We start from the raw sequence: 20948 nt of genomic DNA on the forward strand, positions 1-20948 counted from the left end.
TTAGCAGAGCAATGGAAAACAGTAAGATTAAATAAATGTTCTTTTTTTTAAAAAAAATAAATTGTTAGAGCCATTTGAAATCACAGACCCCTAGGGCCAGATAAGATGTTCAAGATCATTTTGTTGAAGAGCCTCATTTTATAGATGAAGACACTGAGATGCAGAAAGTGGAGCTGATGATACTGAAAGTCTGCGCAATCTAATTAGTGACAGAGTCCAACTAAAACCCGTTGTTTACACTTTAAAAGCAAAATAACAAAATCAGTAGCTTTAACTAAAGTTTAAGAGGTAAACATAAGATACAGGAACCAGTATCTTCAATCCTGTTCAAATTCTGTAGATGCTTCTTGCCATCATAGTGAAATCCATTGCTAGCCTGCAGCTGAAATTGACCACAGCCTGGTTCAGAAAATGGGTCAAGCCACTGGTTCTTATTTTGCTGTGACTTTCAGGGTTAAATAAGAGTGACTCTTAAATCCATTAACCTCCTTGCCAAGGTTCCTGGTCCACTTTCACATGGGAAAATGTGACACAATGAATCAAGCACTGCAGAAGCAAAAAGTCAGTAATTAGTATGTAGGACGGGGCATGGAACTGTCTAAACAGAGAAGAAATGGAGCAGAAAACTAAATGGTCACAGGACTCAGAGATATAACACTGCCACATGAAAAAAAAAAATACAAAGATGGGGCAGGATTTCAAAATGGGGGGCTGGCATGAAAACGAGATGCAGCACTGCACAGGCTTCTGCCTTTGGGCAGTGATTCTTCAAAAATCTACCTTGGGGTAGATGTTCAAGGGAAGACAGAGTACTAAATAAGTTCAAGTTCAATGCTGACCCCACGAATGGTTTGGCGAATTGTACTGCATATGCTTTATGTTTTGCTGCCATAAGGAGTGATGGTTACATGGGGCAGAGGAGCAGCTTAGAAATGGGACTAGGACTGGAGAATTAAGGGGGGTGGAGGAACTAACAGAAACGTGCACCCAAGGTGATTCTAACGCTGGCCTGCCCAAGTCTGGAAAAGGACATTTGCTTCATAAATTAAAATCATAATGGTGGTTGTATTGTTTGTGGTTTTTCTTTTTTTTTCCTTCTTCTTTTTTTTTTTTTTTTTTTTTTTTTTTTTGCATTTTAGGGCCACACCCACTGCATATGGAAGTTCCCAGGCCAGGGGTCAAATCAGAGCTACAGCCACCAGCTCATGCCACAGCCACAGCAACGCAGGATCCTTAACCCACTGAGCGAGGCCAGGGATAGAACCCGCATTCTCTTGGATTCCTAGACGGGCTCGTTAACCACTGATCCCTGATGGGAACTCTGAGGTTTTTCTTTTTGAAAAGTGCTTGCCAATTAAAAGATGGTAAATCTATATCACATGTGTTTCCCTTTGAAGGGAAGGGTCATCTCTTCCTTAGAAAAGAAAGTATTCTCTTTGCCAGAAAATGAGAAAAAAGCGTGGAGTTTAATGCAGCCAAAAGCCAATCTGGGCCCAACAGTCATAGTTAACAGCGGCATCTTAAAACAATTACCTGTAGAGATGACTAAAAAGAAAAGAAAACAGGCATTCTGACTAAAATGAGTTCTCTCAACAAACACAAGGCATCCAGAAGGAAAAACTTAACTCTTAGACTGTCTTTTCTTATTTTTTTGGTAATATTGAGACCCATTAGGGCCCGGCAGGGCCTTCCTGGGGACAGACAGATCCTTGTGTCCCTCGCATCTTATTTGTGGAAAAGCTTTAACTTCCTCGGTCTTCCCCAAGTTCCAAAGAGCAAATTTAATCAGAGAAGTAAGCACATGAAGAAGCAAGGAAAACAATCAAGTAAGACAAAATAGTAATAGTTAAGCCATTAAAAAAAAGTCAAAAACTTTTAGTTCCTCTTCAAGGGCTACAGATAATAGCCTGAGCCATATCCTTGAGCTGTTCTGCAGATACTAAAACCCCCACCAGAGAAGTGGTTTTTGTCGTTGTTGTTTTAGGGCTACACCCTCGGCATATGGAAGTTCCCAGGCTAGGGATCCAATCAGAGCTGCAGATGCCAGCCTACACCACAGCCACAGCAACGTGGGATCTGAGCCACGTCTGCAGCCTACACTGCAGCTCACAGCAATGCCAGATCTTTAACCCACTGAGCACTGCTAAGGATTGAACCCGTACCCTCAGGGATACTAGTTGGGTTTGCTACAGCTGAGCCACAGTGGGAACTCTGGGCAAAAGTCAATTGCATGCTGACCACAAGCACTAGACCCCAGACCAATTGGAACCCGAAGGCTGATGACTGAGATTCCTGAGACATCAGCCTGGTACCTCGTCATCAACTGATCAGAGACCTGAGCAGGACCTGATCACATACCCCAAGACTCTCTCTTACATGATCTTTAGAAACCCTTCCTTGAAAGCCACCAGAGGGTTCTAGTCTTAAGCACTAGCTGTCCATTCTGCTTGCTTGGTGCCTTGCAATAAACACTGTCCTTTCTCTCACCACAACCTTATGCCAGCAGACTGGCTTTGCTGCATGCCTGTTGAGCAGGCCCGAATTTGGACCAGTAACAGCATCATAGCTAGATATTTAGGAACAATTAAATTTTCTGACATATAATTGCCTTCTCATCAGAAATATGTTCACCTCTAGAATGTAAATTGCTGCAGCCACTGTGAAGAACAGTATGGAAGTTCCTTAAAAACTGAAGACAGAGTTACCATAGAATCCTGCAATCCCACTCCTGGGCATATATTTAGGAAAGATGCATGCACCCCAATGTTCCTTGCAGCACTATTTACAAGAGCCAAGACATAGAAGCAACATAAATGTTCATCAGCAAGTGAATGGATAGGAAGATGTGGTAGATATACACAATAGAATGTTACTCAGCCATAAAAAAGAACTAAATGATGCTCTTTGTCGCAACATGGATAGACCTGGAGAATATCATATCAAGTGAAGTAAATCAGACAGAGAAAGACAAATAATATACATCACTTACACGTGGAATCTATAGAAAGAAAGAAAGAAAGAAAGATCCCATAATTTATTTACAAAACAGAAATAGACCCACAGACATAGAAAACAAATTTACGGTTACCAAAGGGAACAGGAGCAGGGGCGAGATTAATTAGTAGATTGGAATTAACATATACACACTGCCATACACAACATAGATAATCAACAAGGACCTACTGTATACACAGGGACCTATTCTCTCTCTCGTAATGACCTGTAAGGGGAAAGAATCTGAAAAAGAATATGTGTGTGTGTGTGTGTGTGTGTGTGTGTGTGTGTGTATGTATATATACATACACACACATATATTTAAACACACACATACATATACACACATATATACATACACACACACATATGACTGAATCACTGAAATTAACAGCGTATTTAAACCAACCAACAAATAAATCAACTATATTTCAATTTTAAAAAATGCTTGTTTCAAGTTAAAAAACAAAAGGGTAATTTCCTTTTTTCCCTTACCTGGAACAGAATCTGAATAGTATCTATAGTAAGGCTTTGGGAATATTAAAAAAAAAGGAATGAAATATGCTCACCTCTAAATGTCTTCAATTATAAATACGAGATTGATAACAAAGAGGGATAATCGTACCATTTAATTTTCTAGTCTCCATCCCGACGTTGTATCTGCTAGGTGTATATCAATATCAGGTAGCCACGGGTCATTAAGAATAATAGGGTTTTATGCCTTCCCAAACTGCCCACCACTACCCTGGATGTAGGACTAGCAGTAATCCTACTTATGATATTATTCCATAGTTTAGGGCATATTTCCATTTCCTGCTCCATCTGGAGCATGTTAAGGAGTCTTGCTAATCACACATACATTGCATACTCTGTTTCTATCACAATCTGTCTGACCCTCAAGAGAAAAATTGATGTATTCATCAGTCCCTAGTGTCTCCCATGGTTCCTAGTTCAAAGCAAGCTCAGTAAACATTTTCCATGACTGGAAAGGAAACTAACAAGGTCCTCTAAGGCATCTTATGTCCATCTACCAACAATGCTACTTTAAGCCTGTGAATTAATACAAGCCTCTCTGAGCTAAGGCTGTACTAGTGAGTGTTTCACTTATAGCTTCACTTATAGCCCTAAAAAGGAGAATCTCAGGGTAGCTAGTTTAATTCAAATTCTTCTTTTCTATCATTTTAAACCACTTTGGAACGGGGAGGGAGGGCTATGTATCATACAGAAGTGGTTACTTCTGTTGCAAGAGATTATGGAGTCATTCAATTACTCAACATCTATTTATCACGCCCAGTATTTGTCACTTTCTCTAAAAGAGGGAGGGAAAAAATATTCTGATTCATTTTGATACTTTCCTGGATAGTTGAAGGAAGGGGCAGGAGGAAATCAAAGGGAGAAAGAAGACACTGGAGGCTGGCAGACCAACCACTCTGCCCTCTCTCATTTTCATAGCTCTATAACCAGCCAGTAGAGCTGGAAATTTAAAATGTGAGCTCTGTCAGTTGAAGTTCTGTTAATTCGGGATTGGTTATGACAACTTTTCTTTCCCCACCTTGATTTCATGTGATGATTTCTTTGGGCATGAAGCTATGGAAGGTTCTGAAGAAAGTTCATTTTAACAGTTTCAAAGGCATTTTTTCCTTATTAGCTTTTAGAGAAGGAGAGGTTTTTTTTTTTTCAATTTTATTTTATTTTTGGCCACACCCACAGCATATGGAAGTTCCCGAGCCAGGGTTCGAACCCACGCCACAGCAGTGACAACACGGGATCTTCAACCCACTGAGCCATGAGAGAGCACTTCCATTTCATTTATATGATCAAAACATACAAATCAATCAAATACTGAAGGATAATTAAGGAGAAAAATGTCCTTCCTTTATATTTTTGGTTTTATTTTTAAAACCCGCTAAATGGAGTTTCCGTCGTGGCTCAGCAGTAATAAACCTGTCTAGTATCCATGAGGACTCAGGTTCAATCCCTGGCCTTGCTCCGTGGGTTAAGGATCTGGCATTGCCGTGAGCTGTGGTGTAGGTCACAGATACAGCTCAGATTCTGCATTGCTGTGGCTGTGGTATAGACCGGCAGCTGCAGCTCCAAATGCTCCCTAGCCTGGGAACATCCATATGCCAAGAATGTGGCCCTAAAAAGATGGCAAAAGGGGGAAAAATGCTTAAAATTAATTTCTAAGCCTAAGGTTCTCTCCTTCTGCATTAAAGAATGGGGCTATCACGTTAAACTGTTTTAACATTCTCGTGTTTAGAATGCCTTTCACATTTTAAACATAATTTAGCGGCATGGGTAATAGCTAAACTACCAGAACCAAAAGTCAAATGCAATAATCCTTAACTTACTAATCCTTTAGAACAATGTTCAACAAACTTTCTCTTTAAAGGACAGATAGTCAATCTTCCAGGTTTTATGGGCTCTATGGTCTCTCTAGAAACTGCTCAACTCTTCATTGCAGCTTGACAGCAATCACAGAGGATACCGAAACAAACGGGTATGTCTGTGTCCCAAGAAAATTTTATTTGTAAAAACAAAAGCAGTTGAATTTGACTTTCAGGTCATATTTTACCAATCCCTGCTACAGAAAATTTGACTGGGACCAAAGCACACTCTCCCCAGAAAAATGATCAGTCATAATATTGCACATCCTTCTAGGGACTTTGAGCGTACTTTGAACTAATCTAGGGAGATCACTCCCTTGATTTACACTGATAGAGAGGTCAGGTAACAACTCTGGCTTTTAAAGTCCAAGTGACACCTGTCATTTTGGACTAAGGAAGGAATAAAAGACAGCCAAAATATTATGGCCTATTTTTTTGAGTTTCTCATCGCTCTGAAAGAAATGGGCTCTGTATTTCTCGCCACCGTGGATAGATTTAATGAACATCCATTTGCTTCACTGGTGTGAAATACTTTCTGGATTGCACAGCAGGTATTGGTGAAAGGTGCTACAACGGGTAATTATTATTTTCTAGTGGGATGTCAACTTGCATTCTGCTGATGGGAGTTTGACAGTATAAAGTCCCGAAGAAACCGTAGCCAAATTACAGGAGAAGCAAAGGACTATCATATCATACCATGTTACATCATAAAAAGAATCTTAATCTTCCTTAACCTATCATCCGCTTTCCTCTGGGAAAACCCAAGCTTCCATAAATGATCCACATACTACCTACAGAAAATAAGTGAATGTGACATTTAAGAAGGGCAGTATTCCAAGCATCAAAGAAAATTCCAATAATTCCACAAATCATAATTCTTCCCTCCTATTTAACAGACTTAAGTATAATTCCTGAGTAGTTTAGAAAACACGCTTGATGGCTTCGGTCAGGATTTAGAGTAGTCTATTTAGGACAACCCGATGTTCACACATACACCCGAAATCTGTAGGAGCCTTAATAAAATCAATCAAAAAGGATCAGCCCGCACCAAACGCAAAGTCATAAATGCCTCCCATGTGAAGTAGGAGTTTGGTATGAACTATCCCATGAAAAGTCTAGTCAGCGGAACTGTACCTTAACACCCCACCCCAAAGTCACAAGTCATGTCAAATTTACCTCTTCATTCTTATAGCAAGTAACTGGAATTTCTGCAAAAGATGGAAACCCGCTTTGATAATCGCATTTAAAAGTAGGTTCTGCCAAAGGGTTTAAATCTGTACGGACACATGGTGTAATGTGCCACGAAACCTGAAATTTCTATTTCTTGTAACAAGTGGAATTCAAGTGCCAGCAGACTCCACGACCGAGGAGTAAAAATAAGCCAAGTTTAAAACTCACTCTGTAAGCAAAACTTTAAACATGCAATTCAAATTCTTTAGACTTAGTAGCTCTGCCTGGAATTTTGTCCCTGGTTACTTCAAAAGCTGCCTCCTTATCCCTGGTTTCAGGTTAAATCTCACCTCCAGTCTTGACCACTCTTGGCAAAGAAAAATCCTTCCCCTTCCTTATTTTACCCTGTCACCTTTTTTTTTTTTTCCTGTCTTGTGAGAATTTTGCATTACTTTATTATTTATCTTCCCATTAGAACTGAAGCTGACTGAGGAGTCTTCCCTTTTCTGGTTTATGAGCATCTCCCAGCTCTTAGAAAGATGTTGACCATGTAGTAGATGCTAATTAAGTATCTGCTGAACAAATAAATGAATGAATGATGATTCCTTAGCCCCGCCCAGCTCAATCCTCAGGCAACTTTTAGACTGTCAATAATACTTCAGTGCCTTCATCATTGCCCTTGCATTTGCGTATGTCACATCCTAAAAGACAATGGGGGGTAGGGGTGGGTAAGACACAATTGTGCGCTAAAGGATTTTTTAAAAAGGCTGCAATCAGGAGTTCCCATGGTGGCTCAGTGGGTTAAGAACCTAACGTAGTCTCCATAAGGATGTAGGTTCGATCCCTGGCCTTGCTCAGTGGATTGAGGATCTGGTGTTGCCACAGCTATGGTGCAGGTCGAAGATGCAACTCGGATCTGGTGTTGCTGAGGCTGTGGCATAGGCCTCAACTGCAGCTCTGATTTGATTCCTAACTTGGGAACTTCTACATGCCACAGGTACAGCTGTTAAAAAAAAAAAAAAAAAAAAAAAATTCAATGAAATTTAAAAGAAAAGCAAAAAATCTTCAATCGAGACTAGGAGATAGCAGATAGGAAACCAAAGTAGCCAGGCTCAAGTATAAAATGGTTTCTGAAGCTATCAGAGACTTTATTACTTAACTGATTTTTAATCACCATTTTAAAATTCAGTGCCTGAGCCATGAAATTAATTCTGGATATGGAAAGAAACATTCCTTCCCAGAGCTTGGGCAGAAGCATAATTCTGAACTGATCGATTTCTTCAAGCGCGACTGTCACTCTACTAAAATGCCAAGGCAACCAGTACCAGACGTAGCTTCTGAGAACGGGGCATTTTGGGTGTTGAGTTCCATTTCATAAGGCTTCATTAGTCACGTACAACTTTCCAACTGTCAGTGATACTTCAGTGCCTCAGCTGTAAAACCCTCTAACCCTGCAGATAAGCCTTTGTTAAGCTCTCTGCAGCTGAAAGACAGGTTAGAAGGCAGAATAAACAGAGGAGATGTGTAAGTTTTGACTCTGACACAAAGCCCGTGCGTTCCTACTGACAGTTGTATATGTTGCCACTACTAATTGCTCTCTCTCGGTCTCGGCTGCCCTGGGTGAGTTTACATGAAGACTGCGGGGCTGGGACACCTCCTCCAAGATGGGTGCACAGTGCATAAGCTTTTATCACGGCCATTTATGTGTTTAACAATGAATGGAGCCAAAGCAGAACTGCCCATTATCTAAAAAAAAAAAAAAAAAAGTCCCTTCTTACTATAACAACAGCAACAACAACAAAAATCTTGGTTTCTATAGAGGTAGCTCCTTGCTGAAATTTTGCTCCCACTTATTTTTCCGGTATATCTATTTTCCCATTTTTCACCCAGAAACCGTTTGTCTTTTCTTTGCTAGGTTCATCAGAGTTGTGGTCTCTTTACTTTAAGATGACTAGTTTATGGCTGAAGTACTTTTATAAACACTCAGTTATCCACGAGGAAGGTATAAAAGGAAAGACCACATAAAGTCGTTTGTTTAAAAAGCACAAGTATTTTGCTTTAGAACTAGCTAGGCTGTAAACTCCTTTCTTGCAAAGTATGTTTTCATCCTCTATCTCATTTAATCCCCATAATAAAATTGGACCGAAAAGCATTTATTACCCAAAGCAATCTGACAATCAAAAACTAAGATATGAAAAGTTAGGCAACTCACCCAAATTCATGAAGCCCAGATGTGCAAAGATAGGATCAAAAGATCTTATTCAAAGGCTAAAAAGACCCCCTTCCCAGAGATATGAACAATTCAAAGGAAAAATGAAGCATATCTCTGCATTCTTTGTGGACCAAGCTGGAGGTTCCCAGCATTCTGCATTCACATTTCTCCTGGCTCCCCTGCCCCTCAGGCTGAAGTTTGCTGACTTTACTTGCTGGAAGGTGCTCTTGTCTTAGCTGAGTTGTCCTCTCTGCCTGGTTCCTGCATTCCACTCAAGACTAGGAGTTTTTGTTAAAGGCTCTTTCCTGGGTGGAACGTCATGGGGGGTGGGGTAGGGGGGGAGCAATTCTCTTTGTGCAACAGGACTACCCTTGGTCCATCTTTTGCTGAGACTGAGAGAGCACGCAGAACAACAGTCAACTATGAGAAGAAAATCAAAATGCTGGTAGCAGAGAAGGTATCCAGCTCTCACCCCAGGGGATCTCAGGAAAATATATAATTGACCTTGTTTCACAGAAGCATGCTGTGCACGACCACTGTAGGACTTCCATGAGTCGTGTCAAAAATGCTATCCAGAAATGACAGGGCTCGGGTGATAACAAGCCACTCTTAATTATTCATGGTGGTGGAAAAATTGTAATAACTTGGCTAAATGACACTGGCAGACGATTCAAGCCTTTCACTTGGGCACACATTAGTGCTCCTCAAACGTATGCATCTTCCAGTTGAATCCACCTTGTACTATTAACCCCTGTAAGAAGTCCACAGTGGACTGCTTATCTGTGTAAAATTAGAAGTGGGTTGGAGGATAATGTGGAGGCTAAAATAGCATTAAAAAATAATTCAGTGAGATGATACTTAATCTTAAGTAAATATCCTAAAGTTTTAAAAATTTTACCAAATGGCAAGTGATCAGCCTGGGGGTCCACCCAGGACCTTCCATCAAGCATCCTTGGTGCTTTTTTCCCCTATAGCCTTGTCTTTTCAACAAGACTCATGCACTTGCTTTCTCTAGAGGTAATTTTTCCTATTAGTAGTCAAAAATGCTGAAAGGTAACCCAAAAGGAAGAAGCAAGACTGCAGTTTACTCACTACCTGATGTTAGACCTTGAACTAGAACTCTAACTGAAGAACTCGCCTAGAAATGAAGTGGGTCAAAGGCTGCATCGGAATCATCAAATTGTCTTTGGTTGCTTTGATCAGTTTTTATGGTCCAGAGGACAGGCACATTTGTTGGCTTATCAACTGGCTTAACAGGCATTGCAACCATATGTTCTGAACTAAAAACCATGTCACATGATCTGGCAATAGGGAACTGCTGTCTCAATTCGACTTTTTGTCCTATGGAATGTGGTATGAAAGTACACGCTAAGACAGCACATCTGATAAATGCCACGAAGTAACCAAACTTTAGATTCAAGAATTTTCATAAAGTATGTCCTCGAAAATGATTGATTACATGAATAATAAAATGTGAAATGATTAGGGATCAATCAATGGATCTTCTGAAACACTTTCATGAACAAAACTTTAGCCTTTATTCTCACTCTTCTACTAACTAGTCAGTCACCAGAGCTAACCGCATACTCATTGATCAGTTTCACAGAATGGCCTTCTTCCTATCGTTTTATTAGTTACTTGCAATTGTAAAGCAAAAAGAAATATGGTTTGGAGTGGAGGAAAAAAAAATGCAGTTTACTTGAAACTGAAGGCTACCTTTTATCCTATGGTTTATAACATCAAAACCTCGTGTTAGCCATCCTTCCCCAAACCCCTTGGCTGGACTGTTAAGCATGTAAATCTCTGCGGATAGAGGATTGAACTGAACATCAGTGGAACCTTCAAGGGCTTGTTTGAAAATGGATATGAGATTTCCAAAATTAAAGTACTTAAAAAAAAAAAAAAAAGCGTCTTTCTTCTCCTGACCTTGGAAACAAGTAAGGACGATGTTATTTTAATTTGCATTGAAATGTTAACAACACAGTCACACAGAACCACTGGGATGCACCTTGGGTTTCCACTGCAGATTGCTCATCATTTCATTAGTGTTCATTATGTTGATAACTGTCAGAAAGCATTAGAGGTGAGGGCTTTGAGTAATAGAACTGAAATGGTAATTTTAAAACAATGCACTTTCTGGAGGAAATACAGTGGTGCAATAAATTCAATTAGAAAAGGCAAATGTAAAGACAAAGTTAGTGCTGTTTTGCTCTCTGGAGCTAAGCTATTTCAATTTCTTGACAATCCAAATTTGCAGAAAAAGCTTTCTCAAATCAGGACCTTTCGTCATAGATCTTGGTAAATTTGCCCTCATTAGCTCTAAGCTCCTCCAGCACAAATTGTCTTAAAAGCTGCAAGTTTTGAATATTTTAGGCCATGTCTAAGTATCAATCAACCACTCTTTGTTTGTTTGGCATAGCTGACTGAATTACTCAAGGCCATGTACTTATGGACAGATTTGTGATGGCCCTTCAAATTGGCAACCTAAAATAATTCACAGAGAGCCCCCAATCACAAGACTCTCATAAGTTTCACCAACAAGTTAAATAAAAAGGACTGAAAAGCACAAGGACAGATTCCCAATTGAAAAGTACGGAAAACCACTCTGGTAAAAGAGGAAGTAACTCAGAAGTAAAAGAGATAAAATAAAATAAAATAAAATAAAATAAAATAAAATAAAATAAAATAAAATAAAATAAAATAAAATAAAATAAAATAAATAAAGCTATTTCTTTCTACATATACAAAGGCAGATTTATTTCTTCTATAAGGCATTTTTTCCCAGTATATTTTGAAACAATAAAGCACTGGAAAGTTACCTTGAATGTAATACAGGTTCAGTGGTTCATTCTCCCAAAGAAGGAAAAGAAGACCTTTCACACTAGAATCACTGACCATCGACAACTGAATGACTAAGGCATTGAAGGTGTGCCAGGACTGCGGATGGCCAGACTATATCCCTGGCCACAAAGAAGGGGAAGGGGGAGGTGAAAGAGATCTGGAGGGGAGGAGTTGGCGACCAGCAGGGTTAAAGGACATTAATTTCACTGATAAAAATCACATCCACGGGTCAGAATGGCCATCATTAAAAGTCTACAAATAATAAATACTGGAGAGGGTGTGCAGAAAAGGGAACCCTCCTACACTGTTTGCAGGAATGTAAACCATGGCAGCCACTGGAAAACAGTATGGAAGTTCCTTTAAAAACTAAAAATAGAGCTGGTCTGTGGGTCCTGCAATCCCACTCCTGGGCATGTATCCAGAAAAGATGAAAACTCAAAAGTTGAAAAGATACATGTACCCCAATATTCACCACAGCACTATTTATAATAGCCAAGCCATGGAAGTAATCTAAATGTCCAAATGTCCATGGACAGATGCATAGTTAAAAAAGATGTAGTACATATATACAATGGAATATTACTCAGCCATAAAAAATGAAATAATGTCACTTGCAGCAACATGAATGGACCTCAAGATTATCATACTAAGTGAGGTAGGTCAGACAGAGATAGACAAATATCATATGATATAACTTATATGTGGAATCAAAAAATTTAATACAAATGAACTTATTTACAAGACAGGGATGCATAGACACAGAAAACAAACTCATGGTTACCAAAGGGGAAAAAAAAGGGGAGTGATAAATTGGGAATTTGGGATTAGCATATACATGTTACTCTATATAAAAGAGATAAACAACAAGGACTTCCTGTATAGTATAAGGAATCATGTTCAATATCTTGTAATAACCTACAATGGAAAAGAATTTATCTATCTCTATCTATCTATCTATCTATCTATCTATCTATCTATCTATCTACCTACCTACATACCTAGAGAGAACAGACTCACTTTTCTGTATACTTGAAACAATGTAAATCAACTATACTTAAAAAAAAAAAGGAAGTTTCTTCTAAGAAATGATTTTGATTTCATGAAATCAAAATTCCTTCCTCAGCTTAGATGACATCCTTGTATATATCAAGGTCTGGGTCTCCGCCCTGCTGGCAGTGGTGCCAAAAACCCCATTGACTTTCTTGACTGATACACCTGCTGAGGTGAAGAGTGACAGTTCCATTCTCTGGCAGTAACCTAGTAACCGAGTGGGGACACCCGAGGAAAACACAAGGCTCCGCAGTGCATGTTCGAGTGTGCAACCCCAAACCAGGCTGGCTTTTCTTTATCTGGGAGGCAAATGATGTATTCAATTTCCATTAAAGAAGAATGTTTAGAACCATTGCTTTATCTTCCTGGAGTCACCACTGAGCTGAAAAGATGGCCTGAAGGTGACAGATATGGAAGAGAGGGTCTCCCATTTCATGCTGTCCATCAGGGAGCATCCAAACTCCTCCTGCTCCCTAAAGGTGGTCCACAGACCAGCAGCATCTGGGAATTTGTTAGAAATGCAGAATGTCAGGCCTGACCTCTCCTACCTATCCCTAGGAGACCTTCACGCGATGTCTATGCACATTCATGTTTGAGAAGCCTTGTTCTAACTCTCTCTTCTCAAGGGTATGGATTATTTTCTCGAAAATGTTCATATGATGCCTCCATTGAAACACTGTCTATCTCACCCACGGCCACTGAAGTGAACCTAACCAGAGGCTCCCACAATAGTCCTCCTGGCGATAAAGTTTATTTGCCAGTAAACTCTCTGAAGTTCTCCAGCAACGCCGATGGTGTGAAGAACTTCTTAGGCGTTTCCTTCTAAATTAGCCCACGCTGCTCGTATTCACCTGGTCTAATCGTTCTCCAAGTGAACAAAAACCTGATTTTACAAGCCAGTGGAGCAGAGTCTCTCTTTGGCTAGAAGAATGAGTCTCAGAGAGTGTGTTTTATTTCTTCATTAGGGTGCCGTCACAGTGAGCGATCACTAAACGCAGGGCTGCATAAGAATGTTGGGGTTAAAGACAGCATAATGAACAAAGAAGGCCCCTGATTATCATGGCTGTCAGCACAAGGGAATTGGGTTTGTCACCTGGCTTAACCAACTGGGAAGAACTGATTAGAGGCTGGAATCAGTTTGAAAGGATCTCTGATGTTTATGTTCCCTTCCATCCCCACGTCTTGTCAAGAGAAGCCCATAAAGTTGGGGGCAGGGCAAGGGGGAAGGCTTTGTTTTGTGCGTTATTTGAACAAGAGGTTCTCCAAGAAACTCCCACTGTCCGCTTGATTGAAAAATCTTCTGTATTATTGTTCAAAGGAATTTTCTGCAATGGCAGAAATGTGGCAAGCGTAAATTAGAGACTGGATTTTAACCTTAATGTTAGGAAGTTTAAATTTAAAATAGCCTCATGTGCCTAGCGGCTCCTGTCTTAGACAGCGTAGGTCCACCATATTCACCAGGAAGGGAGAAGATAGAGGGTGAGTTATAGACGAGACTAGACTCCAATTCTGCTGTTTAACTTATTAGTATAGCTATTAGCTAAATATGGTCACTTCCCAGATCCCTGTCTCAGGGAGATCTTAAGAGTCTTGTGAAGGAGTTTCCACTGTGACACAGGTGGGTTAAGAATCCAACTGCTGTGTCTTGGGTTGCTACTGAGGCTCCGGTTCAATCTCCATCCTGGTGCAGTGCGTTAAAGGATCTGGTGTTGCTGCAGCTGCTAGGTAGGTTGCATCCGTGGCTCGGATTCAGTCCCTGGCCTGGGAACTTCCATATACCATGGGTACAGCCATATAACATTAAAAAAAAAAAAAAAAAAAAAAAAGGGGTCTTATGTAGTTAATGTTTATTTAAAAAAGAAAACAAATTTAAAACTTCAACTCTGTGGATAAGCGGTCTCAACATTGTCTACACAGCAGAATCATTGGGGGCGACTTTTGAAAATTCTGAGGCTTGAGTCCCCCCCCCAACCCCAAGAGCTTCTGGAGGGCAGAACAGCCATGGGTAACCTAATAGTTTTGTCAAAGTGAGAAAACCGCCAAAGAGAGCTTGTGAGGTATTAGGGCAGTCTGACATGGAGGAACTTTGCGGGAGGAAGTGACAGCTGGGGATAAAAGAGACAATATTTGTTAGATCCCTACCATGTGCCAGACCTTGGCACATATCTTCTTCTTTCTTTCTTTCTTTTTTTTTTTTTTTTTTGTCTTTTTAGGGCTGCACCCATGGCACATGGAAGTTCCCAGAGTAGGGGTCAAATCAGAGCTGTAGCTGCCAGCCTACGCCACAGCCACAGCAATGTGGGATCTGAGCTGCATCTATGACCTACCCTGCAGTTCACTGAAACGCCAGATCATTAATCCACTGAGCAAGGCCAGGGATCGAATCCTCGTGGATACTAGTTGGGTTCATTACCACTGAGCCACAACAAGAACTCCTTTGTTTCCTTCTTAAAGTGACCCCACAGGGAGACAATCCCATTTTACAGATGAGTAAAATGAGGCTTGGAGAGGTTAAATAGCCTCTGAAGTGTGTGGTATTAATATCTGCACATGGTTCCTCTTAACTCAGAGTCAGAGAGATGTAATAAACATTAAAATCATATAATGCTCTTGTAAGGGGTCTAATCAGAGCTGTAGCCGCCGGCCTACACCAGAGCCACGGCAACACCAGATCCAAGCAGTGTCTGCGTCCTACACCACAGCTCATGGCAATGCCAGATCCTTAACCCACGGAGTGAGGCCAGGGCTCAAACTCAAAACCTCATGGTTACTAGTCGGATTTGTTTCTGCTGCACCACGATGGGAACTTCCACCTAGGTTGTTGAAAATAATCTCTGAAAAATGCAAAAGTTACTTTAGTGTGAAAACATTTGGGTGTACCCAGAGGCTAAAATCAATATTTTCAACATTTTCTTTTTCTCATTTGCATATGCAAGGTAAAGCTAACAATTTATTCCTATAGAAAAATAAAATTCCACGGGTTCAGAAACCACTTTACGCATAGGGCAAAACATGCCAATAACTCAGGAATGTAGCAACCTTTGGGGTCTCCCTAAACTTCCATGCAGCAGCTGCAGGAATTAAGCGATGGGTCCATGGTCCCCTAGAACACTAACTAACAGATCAGAATCATGAGACTACAAATAGCTGGGAGAAAAAACCAGGTTGTCCTGACATCAAAGGTGGATTTTATGAGGAATCAAGCCCCAGCCTCGAGGTTTTACCTGCATGGAAAGTAGGTGGTGGATTGCATGATGCAAACCCACAGCAATCACCACACTGGCGACTCACAGTATCTCTCTCTCTCTTTTTTTTTTTTTTTTTTTTTCTTTTTAGGGCTGAACCTGAGGTGTATGGAAGTTTCCAGGCTAGGGGTCCAGTTGGAGCTACAGCTGCTGGCCTATACACAGCAACGTGGGATCCAAGCCATGTGCGACCTACATCACAGCTCACGGCAACACCAGATCCCCAACCCACTGAGGGAGGCCAGGGATCAAACCCACAACTTCACGGATACTAGTCAGGTTCGTTTCTGCCGTGCCACATCAGGAACTCCCCACAGCCTGTCTCTTTGAGTTCGTTCCTGTGCCCTAAATCAGAACTGGAGAATCGTTGGTAGTGGGCATGGATAGAGGAGAAGAGTTTATTATTAAACCAATCACACACAGCAGAACAACATAAGAGAAGAATCTTTAGGAAAGAAAAAGGTTGGCACTTGAGCATATCAAACATAACATGGCATCGGGAGAAAGCACGCAGAAAGCACGCAAGTTCTATGGAAGGAACAGAAAAAGAAGATGACATCTCTGCCCATTTATGATTGCACCTAAGACTGACCCTAGGATATATCTTCCCTCTGGAAGTGTGTACTTGAACTGGGGGAGAAGGCAGGAGCATCTCCCAATAAATACAAATTGTGCAAGTCTTCCGGTGATGCAGTTCTAACACCACCTGAAGTATAGTCTTGGGCCGGTTCTCTAACATTCTGACCTGGCGGGTACCTCATCTGTAAAATGAAGAGAATGTCTATTTCATAGATTTGTTATCATATTAGCCCTGTGATAAGGTTAACTGAAAGCGCTCAATACACTACCTCGTACATTTATAAAATGGTTGTTATTGTTAATATCATCATCATTTCTGGTTATCAAGGGAACTCCTGAGAGTATAGCGATTTCAGTGCAAATTTGGGATAGACCTGAAGCGTCTCTGCCCACTCCTTTTAAAGGTGGTCCTTGATTGGGCTAGACAATGGCCCCTCAGCTGGTCCAACTGCCCCCCCAAACCAGAAGATACTTCTATTTGCAGTGATGTTGTTTCCAAACCAGCCAAGATGGAATTTTTGGTCATTAAGGAACAAAATAATAAAACCCCTAATGACAGTAAAAGCTAAGATCTATCAAGGGGCATGATTTTGATTTTATGCATTGTACACAGTACATAAACAACATGAAGGTATTGAGTAGCAGCTCCTGTGAGCAGGGTACTATTATGAGTCCCTTCTACAGATGAAGAGACTGAGGCCTAAAAGGCTAAAATGGTGGGCTGGGAAACAAAGCCAAAACCTGTGGAAAGCCTGTGCCACAGCCACTGGGCTCTGTACCTCCATGCACAGACTCACCCAATGAGAACACAGGGGTAAAAATCTCTGGGCCCCCCACTCCTGCTTTGGTCAAGGTCATGACCACTGCAGGGTCTCTGAATCCCAGAGTGTGCAAGAAAGGAATCCCCGCCCCCCGCCCCCCCCCCCCACAAGGGACACTGTCCACACAAAGCGTGAGAAAAGATTTCTTCTATTCCCCTGCATTCTGAGGTGCCAAACCCCCCACATTCCTTAAGCCAGGATGTATTCAGTGTCTATCATCAGACAAGCATTTATGAGGATCCAGGCCTAAATGTTATGAACACAAAACTCGGAGGAAAGAAGGCAGAAGGGCAATGACAACGCCAGCTATGACATCAGTGTGCAGAACTGAAACCACTTGCCCACATGTGATTCCATCCTCCAAACCCGGCCCTATACCTGGCAGCTGTCAGGCTTCCTTCCCCAAGAGTCCATGACGAAAAGCCATTTATAAATCCCAATCTCAGCTCTAATTACACTGTCAGACAACCCCTGAATATTCCATCTCTGCTCCACAATGCAGTCTGTTGGCAGCTGTGCATTTTGAAGGTGACAAGATCAGTGAAAAGGAATCTTTCTTTTCCTTAGCATTTGCCCTGCTCTGATTGAGAAAAGAGGCATATTTGATTTCATTTGCCCCCAGAACGGTTATCCTGGGAGAAGGCCTGGCAGTGCCCTCCTAGGCGGTAATGACAGCTGTTGGCATCCAAAAAATGGGAGACAAGCATACAACTTACGGGTGCAGGGCATAGAGGCAGCATCATTGTCGGCTCGGAAGAAGCCTCGGTCACAGGTGCAGGATGTGGCTCCTTCCCAGACAGAGTAGCTGTGAGGTGGGCACTTGGCACAGGTGGCATCTGTGGAGAGGGCCTTGTAATATCCAATTTTGCAAGCTAAAGGAAAGAGAAAGAAACAAACCAATATGAACCACTGGTAACATAGCAAAGCAAAAGGTCACCTCCTTGATTTGGAAGAAAGGAGTCATTTTTGCTAATCACTAGTGGTCATCTGGATGGAGATGCAGGTAAAATCATCAAACACGTTCACTGATAACAGTTACTCTTTAAGGGTCTGGTCAGGTGGCAAAGCCCAGTGGAAAAATTTTTCTTAAAATTAGTGTTATCAATAAAATCCCAGCCCAAGTTTACCTGAATGCTTCCTACATGTCCACGTGGATGAGGCTATTCAGTCCCTAGGTCCCCCTTTCCTATGATTAGGCTTACCTGAGAAATGAGAAAGATTACTTCTGAGCACTAAATTGTGGGGACCAGACCACATATCTGGTAAATGGCAGGGACTAGCTTTGACCCCAAGTGTTCTGCCCCTAAAGCCTGTACTCTCGGCCACACGCTATGGAGTCTGAGAGCATGGCCCTGAACTACCCAGTTGGAAGTGTAAGCAAGTGTTTACAAAAAAATCGGTTGGTGATTATTTCCTAATTACAGCTACAGAGAGAACCAAAGCAAAAGACCAACAAAGGCAACCGGGCATAAAAGAGTTGGCAAGATATGGATCATGATTTGGGGGGAAAATTAACACAAAATACCAAGAGTAGATTATGGAATACAGTATCAAGGTTTTTTGTGTTTTTTTAAGATTCGCAGATAGTCTTTATTTTCAACTTCATAAAACCCTTCTGCTTTTCCCTTCCTCCATTTCTCCAACACCCCCTCGCTCTGCACACACAGCCCAAGTGGCTGGTGGAGAGACCATGGGCCATAGAGTTCCCCACGCACCTGACACGCTTTCCATGACTTCATCTTCACAAACATCACACTGACACTGAGACGGCTTTGACTAATGTGGAAAAACTCAATAACTCTGGGAAACCTCACAATAAAAAATAATTAACAGGGTCTTTCCCTTTTTTTTTTTTCCTCCCCTATGCCCTTCAAGATCACCTCTCAAATCTGTCTCAACCTCCAATAAAAACTGACCGACGCCATCTGTATTAAACCCACAGTGACAGGGTCATTAAAAATAGACCACAGGTACCAAAAAAAAAAAAAAAAAAGGGACAGTTACCCACAATCTTTCCAGTATGATTCACTCTTCAACTCTCCCCATTTATGACCTACTTAGGGTGTTTCTACGCCATCAAAACTATCAGCTGGGAGAAGAGCATTTTCCATCAGTGTCACCAACACAAGAGACCCACTGTGCCAGCCAGCCAGCAGATTTTGACTAAAAATGAGTAGATGAAGAGATCCAAGGAACTGTGTGATTCTCTGAGGAGATATGGCCACGTTCCCCGTCTTGTTACTCATCCATCAAGCCGTATGGCCTCCAGTTGAGGTCTGTTCCTCCCCCTTGCATGTCCTGTTGGTATTTTTTTTTTTTTTTTTTTTTTTTTTTTTTTGTCTTTTTGCCATTTCTTGGGCCGCTCCCGCAGCATATGGAGGTTCCCAGGCTAGGGGTCTAATCGGAGCTGTAGCTGCCAGCCTACGCCAGAGCCACAGCAACGCAGGATCCGAGCCTCGTCTGCAACCTACACCACAGCTCACGGCAACGCCGGAACCTTGACCCACTGAGCAGGGGCAGGGATCGAACCCGCAACCTCATGGTTCCTAGTCGGATTCGTTAACCACTGCGCCACGACGGGAACTCCTGTTGGTATTTTCTTAATCATGCTCTTATAACGGCAAAAGGAAAGGAAGTTCAGCAGAAGCTCCAGAAAGGCACACAGTTCCTTCACCATTATTAACTAAAGTTGTTTATGGAATTTCCTTTAATAAGCCCAAACTTTATGATGTGTGGCGCCACGACAATAAAAGCTGCTCAGAGATCAATCTCTCCCTTATTTGCTTTCGTCTTTCACTGGACCGGAGCATCTTAGAAAAACAGGGTGCTCCAATGACTGAAATTTATGTGTCTCCAGTTTATACACATCATATAATTAGATAAGGTTCAACATGCAAGGTGTTTCTTGGTCATGCTTAAGACGGCCCTAGGGTTTCGATTAAAATCAAAAGCTCCGGCTTTGGCAGGAAGAAGCACGGAGGGTCAAACTTGTCCTTCTCACTTCAAACACAGTGAGTCCTTGAACTCGACACAAGCCTACAGGGTCCTGTGTGTTACTCAATCAGTCACAGCCAACAAAGGCAACTTGTGGAAACCTGGTCACTCGGGGCCAGGACTGCCAAGAAGGGATAAGTTGATTTTATTTTTCCACATCTGGATGTTGGAGGAAAACTTTCCACGTTCCTGACTGATCCTTGGGCACTCTCATTTCATCAGGCATCAAAATTTAAAAACTCACAATGGGAAAGGAAGATTGACAACCAAAATTGGCCTATGACTGATACACTGCCAGGTGAAAACAGAACACACTCATAACCTTGTTAAGAAAAAAGAAAAAAAGAAAAGCACTGCTGTTTCCTCCATCTCTATGCCACTGAGATGACTTTCAGTTAAAAAGTTAAATTGGCCTTTGACAAAAATCAAATCGAATGATGTGCTGAATTTCTTAAAGTTCGAAAACTCGTTGGGTATATACATGTTTCGCTAAAGGAAAACCACGAATTTGCAATTTTGTACTTTTCTATGTTTCCTTGAAGCTGGTATATTAACGTTACCAAGAATGAGTATTTGTGAATTCATCTGGGGAATACAGAGTTTTATATCTATTTGGGAAATTGAAGGCTGCTCTTCTTTGAATACACTATTTTTA

At 41.4% G+C, this 20948-nt stretch overlaps 1 protein-coding gene across 4 annotated transcripts in view; it reads right to left on the reverse strand.

Moving 5' to 3' along the window:
* EPHA4 (EPH receptor A4) overlaps positions 1-20948 on the reverse strand; it is a 151075-nt gene that overhangs the window by 67996 nt on the left and 62131 nt on the right. For all 4 annotated transcript variants that reach the window (XM_084998069.1, XM_084998067.1, XM_084998068.1 and 1 more), the window contains 1 exon segment: positions 18016-18171. In XM_084998069.1, coding sequence (XP_084854195.1) covers positions 18016-18171 — 156 coding nt within the window.

This window comes from Sus scrofa, chromosome 15 (assembly GCF_054392235.1).
Source record: "Sus scrofa isolate SSC_HxYL_T2T_F1_AM1 chromosome 15, Sscrofa_HxYL_maternal_Yorkshire_Landrace_v2.0, whole genome shotgun sequence".
In the NCBI taxonomy this organism is placed as follows: domain Eukaryota; kingdom Metazoa; phylum Chordata; class Mammalia; order Artiodactyla; family Suidae; genus Sus; species Sus scrofa.